Source organism: Rhopalosiphum padi, chromosome 1, assembly GCF_020882245.1.
Source record: "Rhopalosiphum padi isolate XX-2018 chromosome 1, ASM2088224v1, whole genome shotgun sequence".
NCBI classification, from domain to species: Eukaryota; Metazoa; Arthropoda; class Insecta; order Hemiptera; family Aphididae; genus Rhopalosiphum; species Rhopalosiphum padi.
Window position 1 is genome coordinate 25,281,915 of NC_083597.1, and position 15,544 is coordinate 25,297,458.

A 15,544-nucleotide genomic window follows, 5' to 3' on the forward strand; every position below is an offset into this window, starting at 1 on the left:
ATGTGCCTTGTAAAGGCAACCGGAACCTCTTTGCTGGGGACTAGTGAATAATACATATTTATTCCGGTAAGATAATATATAATGGACATTAAATTATGAAATATTAAGTTAACTATTCTTTGGTCGGCGATTTTCTTGGAAATTGAGAATATCATTTTCAATACTCATGTTGAAAAACAAATGATATAATATAATATTTTATTTATTTTAATAATAAAACTACTTTTTTTACATCCGATTAATGAGATAAAAATTAAAACCGGAATATGTTTGTACAACATATTTTTTAATAGTTAAGGTATAGATTTATATATCATATAGTTATTAGAATAATTAACACACTCAATAGATTCGTTGATACATTTACTAGTTAACATTCAAAAGGAAATAAGTATAATATTATGTATTTAGTATTACCAATTGCATTTCTTTATAATTATAGTTTTCTTCATTGCAATAAGCCAATGACTTTGTAAAATAAAACAAAATACATTTCAATTTTTACCGTTTATTTATAATGAGCACATGTCCGTATTTACAAAGGTCGAGAATAATAATAAGTGAGTATATATAGCTTAAAAAACAAAATAGTATTGTTTTATATAATAACTATTATATAATAATATAATATGGTAACATCAAAGTGGCACAAAAGATTATACAAACATGGCTTTATACAGTTAAACAAGGTTGGTTAAGAAAGTCTGACGAAAATAATAACTTAGGAAGATAGTAGTAATTATAATAATTTTAATATTTTAATATTGTATAAACAAATTGTATTTACCTTAAAATTATTGCAAACACAAGGAGCGGTAAGCGAATACACGTTGGGCTTTATAGATAGTAACCTATGTAACCTTATTATAAGCACTTGATAATTTTTTTACAAAATCCAAAAACATTCTAAAATTATTTTAAATTTAATTGATACAGTCATACAAGTTGTATAATACACCAGGAAATTTAAAATAATATATTATTGGTACATATTTCATAAATTCATAATTATATCCGAGTATATTATAATGTAGTATTTGTATGTACTATGTAGTATTTATAATAGGTAGTATATAAATATTTTAAAATGCTAATCAGAAAATGTGTATTTGATTATTAAGATTTAGGTAAGTTAAAAAAATCCGTATTTTAATTATTTATTTATTTTTTGTTAAAATATTTACTAATACAATTTCAGACAATAATAAAACCGTTTTTAGTAAATATCTGATTTTCACTATCAACTAACACAACCTTTTTGTTCGGGGATTTTATGCTTATTTTTTCCGCAATGACTTGAAATAATACTTGTAAATATAATATTTAAACATAGGTAACAATTATTAACAACAAATTCATAGTATTCAATAGATTAATAAACATATGAATGAATTATTCAGTCATTTCGAGTCTCTTGACTTTTAGGTTATAAGAATACACGAGATCACGCAATTATACAGTTATATAATATTATAATGACCCATTCAAATATTATATGGGATTTATTTTTCATGTTATACTGGAACTAACAAAAATTAAATTAAAATATTTTTAAAGAAAATTAAATTAAATGTAGGATAGATAATGTAACAATGGTGATCGTCATTTTTTTATGCTATCAGTATATAATTATATATTTTTTGTTCAAGAGTAATTATTAAAAACGTTAATATTATTTTTGATTCAAAATAATTATTCACATTGCGTAACAAAGTCACTAAACGCCTTTTAGACGGTTTTTGAATAACAATCATTTACAAAACAGACATGTTATTTAGAATATTTTGTATCAAAATATACTTTATTATTTAAATATACGACAGGGGATTTACAATATTTTACATTCTTGGCAAGTTTGTGTTGTTGCTCGAGGTTAGGTAATATATACTTTGGCATGTCTATCAATATTCAAACGGATTTATCCTCCAAAGCTTGGAAAAATATCCTTTACTAAATATATGGTAAGAACTAAATATTATCCGTATACACTGTACATACAGCATAGTTAACCTATTACGAGGGGCAGAATTCTCTTACCGCTTCTCGTGTAAGGAATTCCATAATATCTTTAACGTTATACTTTACCACGTACTTAATAACATGAGAATTAAAAATATAAAATTATATTAAAACCAAACTTAACATTAAAATTCAAAATTGTCACACCGCAAGGTCCTAAAGAAGACTTGCCAATTTTTATAAACGTCATAAAAGTTTAATTATATTTTGTCTTTAAAACGAGCAATAATAGTAATAACTTAGATTTTTACATTTCATCGTAACGTTTAACGATAGGACGTTTCAGATCAGAATGACTAGGCTGTATTTATCATAAATTCATTTTTATTACCATAATAAAACTATATTTATGGTATTAGAAAATCAAATGACTTAAACGATATTGTAATATATTATTTTTGGAATACAGGTATATCTATGTCTATGGTTAATGACAAATACAGATCAACTAAATTTTATTTACCTAAATTGTCATGTTTGAAACTGATGAATAGCTCCGAATTTGAGTTGTTTGAAATTTTGATTGGACTTATTTTAAACGATTTGATTGTGTACAAGCCATCGTATATTTTTCACTCGGATCACGCACTCGTAATATTTTTCATATACTCGAGCACTTGTATTATTTTATATTCTCATAACCGTATGATCATTTAAACGAATTTTATTATCCTGTTCGAACGGAGTAAATATTAAATTGATACGATTTTTTTACGTGACATTTTTATTTTATCGACGATTCCCGCACAACGATAAGTCTGTTTATTGACTTACAGTGCAATTAAATAATTTCGCTAGTGCAAAATACGAACGCTAAATTTCGTACACGACGACCACCGACCTATACGGTTAATGTGGCGAGTTCTAGAATTGAATTATACGCTCACGTCCACATCAGTAATTTATGCTTACCCGATAATCGTCCACTACTACAGGTCACGACCTCTTTCGCAGACTCATACGGCGGGAACCTAGTCTTTAGCCTATATAATAATTAATAATATATAGTCTCGGACACGTCGCCGAGCGTAAGTATATTATTATATAATACAATAACCCAATACAATAACATTAAGTCGAATTCGCGCGTTTATTCGATACGCCCTCCGTTTCTGAAACGCCCTGTATACACGCGCGTGTGCGTGTCTGCGGGTGTAAGTAAAGGTAAATATCGCAAACGGGAAAAATATAAACAATAACAATTCGGCGAGAGCGGTGAGGGGCGGCGGATAGATATGCACAAGTCGGATTCCTGCGGTTCGGCGGTATGCGGCGCATACCACGTATATATAGTAGTAGGGGGTTGTTATTTAAAACATTATTCCGAACTGGCTGCACACGTGTATACCATATAAACGTCGGTAAATACCTGTATGACGACGACGACGACGATGATAGTAGTAGTAGTAGTAATAATAATAATAATAATATATAGTTACAATGAAAGTTATCACCGACAAGCGTGTTATTCGACGATATTATTGTGTATGACATTATATCATACGTCGCTGTAAACGGCGTTCGGCGGACCGACGACGGCGACAATATCATCGAACGCAGTAGAAATCGTTATCATAACGACGTTGCGAGGGGAGTGTTTGACGATTTTATACAGAGACGTGATGAAATATTATTCGATTCCGGACACGTTCGCCGACTTGTTCTTAAAAACGATTTCTACTGTATACGAGACTAACAAAAACGAAACGGAACGGAATGCGACATAACGTTATCGCCCGTCTCGTTCTGTGAGGTTTTCGGGTCGATATGCGACTACGCGAAAACATGTTTACCCGACGATCGCGGTTCATACCGAACCCGACCGCGGTTTGGTTTGGTCGGGTGTGGCGTAATTCAGACGGTCGTCTCGATTCGAAGGCGTTCGCCGCCGCCGTCGTCCACGTCGACGCTGTCGTCGCAGTCGTTACGTCAACACATGCTGTCCTGCTTGCATTCCAGGTACAGGTCGTCCGAAGACGACGGATACCGTTTTCCCAGCGAGTTGCCGACCACGCCGCCTCCGCCGTTCTGCTCCAGGAACCGCTTGTCGTAGTGCACCCGGTCGGCCGCGCACATCATCGAGTCGACGGCGGACGAACTCTTCTGGGACGCGCGCCGCCGGCCGTCTTCGGCCCGCCGCGACCTGTTGGCCTTGCACCGCAGGCATACTACCGCCGCCACGACGGTGACCGTGAACAGCACTACCGCCGTGCCGCCCAGCACGCCCACGTACATGAGGTTCATGCCGTTCCGGTTCGCGCAGTTGACAGGGTCCTCGTCGAAGCCCATCGGGCAGTGGGTCTCACCGTCGCACCAGAACTGCGAACTGATGCACGCGTTCAGTTCCGGACACCTGCGAACACATACGCGCGGCCCAACTATTAATAATGTTAATACAATAATAGGTATCAAATCCGGTTCGCTGTATCATAGTTTTTCAATGATTGGCTGTGCACGCCATTGTATAATATCGTTGTGTAAGAAAACTTAAATAATTGAATTTGATTTGTATTATACACACACACACACACACACACACATATATATATATAAAATATCAATATATCATTATAGTGTAAATGTATGTATCGGTTTTTTTTTCTGAGAGTAAAAATCGATAGACATTTTTAGTTAGTTGGACATATTATGATGGGTATATAGACATAGGGTAGCTATTGCATAAATATTATATATATACCGTATATTTTATAGTTGTCGAATAAAAATACAATTATTTACCAACAAATTTAATTCTCGTTCCTTTCCATGGGGTTGAAATATAAAAGACTAAACTTCTATATTATCATGATCCCGAATGATATTTTCTTATCAATTACAACAAAATATAAAAACAGAAACAAATATTACTAATTAATTAGAAGTAGATTGACAAAAAATGTATTGTTGATTATTCTTAAAATAAAAATCAACTGTAAACGCAATTGTTTTAAACAAAAATAATAAAGTATAACATTTCTGTTAATTTATATATGTATTATATACTACATATCTAATATAGACCTAAATCATTTATACCATAAACTCGATTATCAAATGATTTAAAATTATGACGGATGACAGTGCTCAAAATTAATATGAAATTTCATATTAAAATAATGAAAATCGAATAGTCTAAGTGAATTGTATATATTATAAATTATAATATTAATTTGTTGTTTATAAATTATTTTAGTTAATAAGTTATAAGCATACATATTAATGATATGGGAATTTACGTTTTTATATTTTGAAGATCTGTAGTTAAGGGAAAATTTGAAATTAAATATTTATATATTGCTCAATTCATTTGATTTGCTGCGTATATAGTGTATATGATAAAAATAAACTAGTGAGTGTTTTTGTGGTTTTCTTATTTTATATTTAATACCAAATAATTTCGAAATTCTTGTCAACTTGATGGAAAAATATATTTATTCTTGGAATTTTCCTCTTTCGTTCTACTAAAAAATGGTGTTCTCGTCGCTTCAGAACTTTATAAATATTTAGTTCTTTCTACATGAGATTATCCAAGTCGTCCGATTAGTTCGATTTTATTATTACTTATTAGTATTACAGTTTATAAACAAAAATATAGCTGAGGAAATAAAACTTTGAATTTTCTACTAATACACTAAATCTACATAAAAAAAATGGATGTATTATATATAAGTATGATGAAATTTTACTCTTCAATTATAAACGTATAATGAGGAAACGGAAGGAAAAAATATATTTATATCTGCCATCAAGCAAAGTTCATTAAAACGGGTTATCCAAAGTCAAGAATAAAATTTACTCGTCGCCATGTACTATACCCAGTTCATGGTATTATGTCAATATTTGTGTTATTTAAATTATAATAGGTATATAGTCAACAAAACACAATATTTTATAATTATTGTTTTATACAAATAAATTATTTATAGCTAGACATAATAATTTATTATCGTTGTAATCAATATACAAATATCGTGTTGTTAGGGCTTAATTAAAATCACATTTTTATGAAATTTTTAGTATAGCTTAATTTTTGGATAAATTCTTATTTTTTTTTTTTACTCAATGCACGGAGGAATTTGAAATAAATAGTTTATTTTTATATATTTTATATGTATATTTTTTATATTTTATATATGTTAGTATTCTTCAGACTTCGGTACTTCAATGTGAATTAAACCATTTTATTTTTTTCTACTTATATATAATTATTGCTATATTCTGGAATAATAATAATTACAAAAATGAAAAAAAAGTGTAAATTAATTTATTTCTGAATATATAATTTAAGAAAATTTTATATTCATTACTCTAACCCATTATTCTTTCTTCGATTTTTTTTACGTTCTTTTTAAAAAATCATTAAGTACATTTTATTATACTTTAGGTAAACTTTTTTTGCAGCTTTGTTCCAAATCATGATTAAAGCCTAAATTAAGTTATAATGGTCACCAATAACTATTTACATAAAGTAGAGTTTTTGATATCATTTAACATTTCAGCATTTTTTTCTTGCATATTTTATTTTATGCGGAAGAAAAATTAAGAAACCGTGTCAGATGATTTTTTTATTTTTCGAGTTCAAATTACTTCATTACTATCCTTTATAAAAAAAATTTTTGTGATACTTTGGTTACTTATAACAAAAATATTCATACATACATAAATATTATAATATTTTGAATACGGATCCGTTTTTATCCATTTGATACTTCAATTGATTATAGTAACTGTTAAAAATAGGTTTTTTTAATAGTTTATTGAGAAGAAAAAAAATGCTAATATTGACTGTATGGGATATTTATTTGAAGAATTTTATTAGATTGCCGATGGTTTGCAATTTGTAGTTCTTAACTAAAGATAATTTAATTTAATTATATTTTTTATAATGTTATATGTGAAAATATTGAGATATACATTATTTGGTGTCTAAAAAAAATATAATTGGTTCAAAATGAAAGAAGATATAATTCATTTAATAACAAAGAATTAAAAACTATTTCGTAAAAATAAAATATTTAAACCAAAAATTATAAGTTATAATATGTGTTAAAACATAAACTTTAAATTTAAATATTCAACCAATAACCACAACAATATTAATATTTTATGTACTTACATAAATCATAATTTATGTTTGAGGGACTTAAACAAATGTTGTGATTATTATTAGGTCACCTTGAAATTAATTAATAATTCTTATATGCATATGATGTGGATCACTGTGTATTGTATTGGTCGTACACTGGTATAGAGTTATATTATACTAAATTATATATAAAACAAGCATAATTTAACATGTACATTTTAATTTAAGTTATAATCTACAAGAATCCACTCAATTAGAAAAATATAATTAGTAAAATAATTAAAGGATGTAAATCTTATTTTTGATTAGCTATTTAACTATATTTTTTATACTTATTTATAAAATTGTGCAAATAAGATATTATAATGTAAATTTACAATCATAGTGACACAATGTACTACAATCGGTAGCATTCTAGTGTACAAATATGGTTTTAAAAAATATAAACATTAAAATCACTATTATATTATATTGGTTTATACAATTTACGACGATGTTTTTAAAACTATTTCACTTTATTAACACATTTTAAGATGAACATTCTTAGTTTTTGGTATAATAAATAGTTACACAAAACAGCTTATTAAAAGATATTTACGATTGTATTAGTGAAATTGTTGAAATGTAAAAACAAGTACACAGGACAAAAAGACATAATCATATTATTTTCGGAGCCGTAAATATTATCGTAAAAGTTATTTTTAACGGAGAAAAATCGACCGCGACAATATTTTCAGACAATATTATATACTCGTAGGTAGGTACTAGGTACTCAATACATTAACTCCGAAAATATTTTGATATAAATATTGTACTTTAACAACGGACGAGGTAGATATTTACGAATGAATAATCGAGATAACGAACCAGTACACTATTTATAATATTTATGAGCAATGTTTTATTTCATTGTTATTTTTTTATCGCAAAAGAATATTTTGTTTGTTTTAGAATGTGTTAAATTATTTTTAAAAATAGGTTTTTTTTTTTATATAAAACTTGTAAGTCGACTTTTGAGAAGATAAAATATGTGACTATACTATTATTTTCAGAAAATTGGTTCTGCTATCTCTAAAAAACCATGTGCACAACTTTTTTCGGTAAAAAAACCCGGATAAAAATGTTTCATCTTCAGTAGGTAAACAAATTAATATACCTATGTGTAGTATAAAAGTTTACATGATTACATTTTGGAAGGAGATAAAGTGTAATGAGAGTATATAAAGTTAATAAACAAATATATAATTTAAAGGTTAAAAGTAACTTAAAATGCGGATAGTGGAAAATTTAATTTTAATGACTTGGAATCGTAAGTACTTACAGACATAATTATTATAAATAAGTTAGATAAAAGTCACAAGTTAACCCCTTATACTTTATTTTTTCTACGAGATGATTATATTTCGTTGAACATGATAGTATTACTGAAATTGCTTTAAATAATATAAACTTACAACATTAAGGTCACAGCTCTTTTATTTTATTTTTTTATAAATTATACTTGGAATACTTTTATGCGTAGTAATATTGTAAAGCAAAAAAAAAAAAAAATCTATTACGGTGTTTCATTTGCATAATCGCATTATTATTACACAATAAATTCACATCTAATCCGAGTGATAGGCGGTGTGCGGGGAGGAATAGTAATTAATTTTAAACCTAACACAACTCGTGTATTTTAGCTATATATATACGCACAGTGGGTTTATTACTCTGTTAATATTTTTTTAATCAATTACCGTGTGCGCAAATCGAAGTGAATTTGCCGGACGGCCAACGTTAATAATAATCGTCATGTGTATAATAACACATCAAAGTAATCAATCGTAAATTCGCAATTCACGGAAAACGCTGTTATGCCTTATATGTGTGTAATGATAGTCGGTTCGGTGAATTCCTACATGAAAATATATACTATCACATAAACTGTAACATATTATTATGTATGTTTCTATACAAAGCCAATACGTTAGTTCCTATACGCCGGGACAAAATGGAACGCACAACGTTACATACAAATATTTGATATATCATATTTTAACACCGAACATTAAAACATAAAACTACATATTATTTTTAGTTATCTCAGTATTTTATGTAAATATAATCAGTGTAACTATATTTTCAATAAATAATGGATTGAATTCAATCAAGTACATTGACAATTATTGGATTAAAGACTATTTGACGTGATATGAAAACAAACAAATTTGAACTACACCATCCACATATTTTAAATTGTCAATATTAAGACGTCTAAATAAAGTGGGAAGGACATTTGTATTTGTTTTAATATTCTTATTTGTGTAGAAACTTATGCGCTTATTCATGGGCGATTTTTAACAGCCACATATCGTGGGTTGGCTTACATTCGACTACATTATGTTGACCATGTTAAGAAAATAAAAAAACGGGACAGTTGTTACTGCTCTTTCCACCACTTTCCCACCCAAATAAACCTCCCATACAAATTCACACATACGCATCACACAACTTTAAAGTGGTAAAAGTCCAAATCTATGTCATATCACAAACCTTTCCCTATATTATCGGCATCTCTTACAATAGGAAACTTCGTTTTTAATTTTAATTTAAAACCACCGTCTCTTGGGTATCTTAATAAGTATATTATTATCATTTTATAAATATTCTATTTAAAAGTTAAAAAAAATACGAGTCAATTACAATATAATACAATACGATTTCACAGAAAGAAATTCACGAATTGACTGTCAACAGTGTCAACTAAAAATTATTACGATAAACGCTCAAAAAACGGAAGGCCACGGACAATGCGTACAACGATAACGAATATTTTGATTGTAACGATTCAATATGATATCAAATATTATTGATTATAATTTATAAATAATATATTTTTTTAGTTTGTTCTTCGAAGTGCATAATATTATGCCGAACAACATATCTCATACTTATCGTTAATTAATTGTTCATCGGCCTCCGATACTCGTTCCACGAAAAATGTTATCTGTTATTTATAATTTCGGTTATAAAACTGTCTTAGATTTTGTTTAATACGTCGATTTCTTTTAAAAATTTAATGGAATAATCTCATTTTAAACGGGATATCTGGCCATCCCAGCCCTCGTGGAAGTCGAAAAAAAATAATAAAATACGAGAAACGCGACTAACCTGTAAGCGCAGTCCGGGTGAACGTTTGACAGCATGGCGTACACGTTTGTGGACGGCATGATGCGCGGCATCTTGGACACCTCCAACCAGGTGATGGTGTATGCACCGTACTCGCGGTTCAGGAACTCGACGGCCACCGTCTTGGAGTTGGGCTGCAGCTGCTGGGCGCCGGTCAGCGGTTCGGTCCAGCCGGGCGAGAACGCCTCGTACGAGCCGCGGAGCGCGTTGTGGCTGGCCTCGTACGGGCAAATGACCTTGGCGGTTTTGGGCCCGTCGCCCGCCCCGGTGTATACCACCACTCGGTTCCGGGTCGGACACATGAACGAGTTGGTGCGCCATCGCTGGATCTCGTAGCCGCGTAACTTCATGAACACGAAGCCGCCGGTGCGCAACATGCTGCTGCCGGCCGTGGCCGGTCCGATGAGCCACGGGAAGTCGTCGCACGCGCCCCTGGACGGCCGACGGCCCCCGACCGCCGGGACGCCGGTCAGATCGATGAAGCCGCCGGGCCCGTGGAGGTGCCGGTGCTGGCGGGCGTCTTGGCAAGCGTTCCTGTCCGCCGGCGACGCCCTCACGAACGCGTACTCGGCCGCGAACCCAAAGTCCCTGTGGTCCTGCGTCACGTTCATGTCGCGGACGGCGAACTCGACGCGCACCGCCGCGCCGGGGTACGATTCGAACGCAAACGGTTCGTGGAGCCCCGAGCACGCGCACCCCACCGGCAGCTCGATGTCCGGCCACGGGTAGTGCGTGATCGTCACCCGGCCGTGCGTCACGTCGTCCCGGGACCCGCCAACGCCGTCCGCGGCCGCGCTACTGCTGCCGCCGTACACGCACCGCGACCGGTCCGTCCGAGCGTCTGTTTCCGTCGTGCACGTCCCGCCGACCGAGTGGATCCGGGACACGGTCACCCGGACGCGTTCTTCCGGCGACCCGGGCACGAACCGGAACACGCACGTCAGGTTCCGGCGACCGCCCCGCCCGTAGAAGAACACGTTCTTCGGCGACCCGAAGTACCCGGAACCGCTGGCGAATGTCCGGCTGCACGCGGCCGGACCCGCGTTTTCGGGCCCTTGCCGCCGCTCCGCCGACTGATCGACGAACTCGTACCGCAACAGGAACTGGAGCGGGAACAGCACGGAGCCCTGTTTCAAGTAGATCTCCACGGTTAACTCGTTGGCCGACGATGTGTACGATTCCTTGGCCGCGCAAGGCCGTACGTGTCTGGTGTCGTTACCCAGTAACGCGTGGTCGCACAGCCGCGGCAGGTCCTGCTCCTTGCAGAATTCGCCCAGGAGTACCACCTCGGACTGTGAACAAAAAAAAATACCGTCATAGCTAAATATTATTATTACATTATTAAACTACCGCGTTATATTAAAAGAAGAAAAATAATCAAGGATGACTTGAATTGTTTTTTTTTTTTTATCGGCGAATAGGACGATAAGTATACAAAACATTAACACTTCTTAGTATAATATAATTGTTGCGTTTTTATTACAATTCTACAATAAGTTCTAAAATTTTTGGTCGTTTGCCTGTATAAATGTTAGGCGGTTTAATACAAGTGTTATGAGTTTGGGTCATAACGTCCTCAAAGTATGATAATATTTGATTTAGTTTGTCGGTCACCTCCACTCATATGTATCAAAATTGCCTACACAACGTGCCGGCCAACCGACATAACTATAATATGGTATAATAAAAAAATATTATGTAAAATAATAGTTTAGTGTGATGTCTGATTTTCCTATCAATCTAGTAATATTAATTATTATCTCTATATTTAAAATTATATGATATAATAATATGTTGCATGTTGTATACATTTTTAAAAAAATTAAAAATTATTTTTTTGAAATACGAATAGATATACTTTTTAAAGTCGTCTAGCGACAATCGTTTTTGTCATTTTATTTTTGCTTATGTACTTTAATTTTTGAAATATCCCACAATGGAAAATCGATACTATTATTGTAATTAGTATACCAGCTATTACCTACATTGTTAGTGAACGTTTCAGGTTTCTATATACGACGTGTATATAAATATAGAATATACATAACCTTTTATGCGCCCTTCCACAAACCGTGACAAGGTTACTATAAAGGTGAGTAGGCAAGTAGTACCATAGTATAGTAAAATTGTACCATGGTACTATAGTGCTATTGACGATTTAATAAAAAAAAAAAATAGTCTCCACTCAAAGAGATACTATTGTCTAAAATGTATTGTTTTATTGTCATTGTAATAATTAAATTATCTATTGTTATTATTCCATGTGCCCATTATTATAGGTGTATTTAAATCAGCAGCGACTAGCAAGTATTTATCAATGGTTCTTTGGATATTATTTTTGTTGAATAATATTTTATTATTTATTGTGTATGTTATTCCCTAGCCAAATCATGGGTGTCGGGGGACGGATACAGACGAAAAGGCGTCATTCTTTTAGAGGCCAGTACCACTTTTCGATTAAAACTTACAATTCCCTTTTTGGTCAATATAGTTTTCTTTAAAGTTTATAATTATAATAACTGAACTTGACAATTTTTATAATTAATTAAATATGTTTATAGTATAAGTACTTATAATTTTATTCTTTCAATAAATGTGATTTTTAATTCCAAAGTTATTACATACTACTGTGTAAAAAAAATGCCTCCATGAGTATAAGAAAAATTTATTAAGATTTCCATTAAAATAAGTTGAATAAAATTGAATATATATATATATATATATATATATATATATAATCATATAATATTTGTGCAATAATAATTATGATAGTAGAATATGTCTTCATAAATATATAAAAAATTTAAATCAAGTTTTATTTTTATAATTATACGATATTTCTCTGGCAAATGTATGTGTGCAAATATAATAAAATAGTACAATTGGCAATAAAATATTTTAACCTATTACCTTAGTCAAATTATTAATTTTTGTTTGACAAATTTTGCTATTTGTAAAGTTTTAAATGTAAGTTTAATTACTTTATTGTTAATTTTTGGAAATAAAGATCAGTTGTTATCATTGTAAATTTTAAAGAAAACTGTGCTGGCAAAAAGATAAATCGTAAGCTTTGGTAGTCGAAAACTGACTGGAAGAGAACTGAAAAGGGATGGGTACATTTTGACCGAAAAAAGAACTGCCCAAATTAAGTATAATTTTCATACATAGGTACGAATTTACATTTTTAAATAAAAATTTATATAAGAATATATCATTATTAATATCCATCAAAAAATTACAACTTAAAAGTTCATAATCTATGTAGTAAAGGAATAAAAATAAATGTGTTTATTTAATAAGAATACTCGAAAATGTATTTGCTTTTAAATTTGAATATTAAAACATATTTATATAACCATACCGTGTTTACAGATTTTCAACAACAATTTTAGTATTGAAGTCGTTGTAGTAAAGTTTTAATTAAATTACCATATTATATTCAGTCAAAATAATAATATAGGTTACCGGTGTTGATTATATTGTAATGCGTACAACGGATATGGTGGTTTACCAATATTTCTTCGGCAGAAAATTTAAGTCATTACCATAATACTGGTACGCTTTTAAGACACGTGTTAATTTCAAAAGTGTTGAAGAGTCATTATAGCTACATGCTTACATGTAAACATTGACAATCGAATTGTATACCTGGTAGTTTTTCCTTATACGTTACTTAAATATACTTTATTTATTATTGATTAAATTTACTTCCATTTAAGCAGGTATAGAGATAATGTATGATTAAAGTACGCAAATATTAAACATATTTTACACTTTAATAGCTAAAAATGTATCAATTGTGATACTGTGATACAATATTTTATACGTGAAAAAAGGTGAAATAATTATTTTATTAAAATATATGTCAAATTCAAAATTAGGTGTACATAGTATAACATATTTTAAATACCGACCCTTGTTCAAGGAAGCTGAATAAATATTATGCAAAAGATGAATACTAAATGTATTTATTAGAAATTTTGATAGTTTAAATTCGTGCAACTCCAGGGGGATACTAATAAAGGCTAAACTAAAAAGGAACTTATATGTTGTCAAGCGTTAAAGTATATATTAGTATATAGTTATTATAAACAGATTTTATTTTACGCGTGATATATCACGAAAACATCATAAATGCTGTTTTTTTTTTATCCATTTTAACAGAGAGTTTTATAGAATAAAACGGCATATCAATATTTACATAACTTAATTTAGAATATAATGTACCTAATAATGTAATTGTTATTGTGATTTTCATTGGAAAAAATATTTAACCGTAGAAAGTGAAACCAATTAATGCAAAACTTTATAGACAAGACGTTCACGCACCGAATAAGGTTCAAATTTGAGTGTAGATAACGAAATTAGGTATTTAACTCAACGATTTATATAAGATCAATGTAAAAAAAACCTATAATTGTTTTTATACTATAACTGGTATTAATTAACATAGAACGAAAATAGAACTAATATTTACGAGGCTTACAAACTCATTTTATTTCACCGAGAAATGATATTTTAACTTTCGTGTATAAAAATATATTTCAAATCCCTACCCACCCTTCGTATATAAAGCATACGGCCCATTACATTATTAATATATCATCGCGTGTCTGACCTTTTTGGTTTTCGTCGATACGACTTTATCCCAAATCCGGAGTCGAGCGTTGCATTCGTTGCTCAGATGATAGGCGTTTGGATCGGTGCTGGCCGCATGGTACTTGATGAAAGACAGCCAGACCGTCTGGTGACTAGAACCCTGAAAGTGGTATTTGCACGACGTGTTTGGTGGCAACGAGTGTCTGGGACTGTCCAAAAGGCCCCAGTTGGTATTGTTGAACGGTTTGATGAAGAATTCACACTGACTAGTGTTTTTGGCGTAACTGGGAGATTTGTTGTCGACAAATAGTATCTGAAACGTCAAAACATCAGGTCATAATATTAAATGTGTAAAATATTATACTATAAAAATATGACGTAAAGAAAAAATTATGAAATATGCAACAATATATTAGTTTAATAATTAAATATGTTATTGATAATTGACTTTTTTCATAAACTATTAAAAATTCATGATCGAAGTGATCAAAAATTTTAAATGTACAAAATTGAATTTTGGTTACGCAATTAGTATACATTCGTCGCAGTAATGATTATTATGATCTCTCCATTTCGCCTACTTAAACTTTTAATTTTTATAATTATAATTCATAAACTAGTTGCCCGATTTTTTATTTTTATGTATTGAAATAATCCGAAAAATACTAT

General features: G+C 31.3%; 1 protein-coding gene across 3 annotated transcripts in view; it reads right to left on the bottom strand.

Annotated features, from left to right (window-relative positions):
- Positions 1-226: 226 nt before the first annotated feature.
- The window catches only part of LOC132932179 (uncharacterized), a 294,142-nt gene continuing 278,824 nt past the window's right edge, over positions 227-15,544 (bottom strand). For all 3 annotated transcript variants that reach the window (XM_060998425.1, XM_060998424.1, XM_060998423.1), the window contains 3 exons: positions 14,895-15,188; positions 10,259-11,568; positions 227-4,372 (listed from right to left, as the gene is read on the bottom strand). In XM_060998425.1, coding sequence (XP_060854408.1) covers positions 3,949-4,372; positions 10,259-11,568; positions 14,895-15,188 — 2,028 coding nt within the window. In that variant the 3' untranslated portion in view covers positions 227-3,948. The remainder of the gene's footprint in view (positions 4,373-10,258; positions 11,569-14,894; positions 15,189-15,544) is intronic.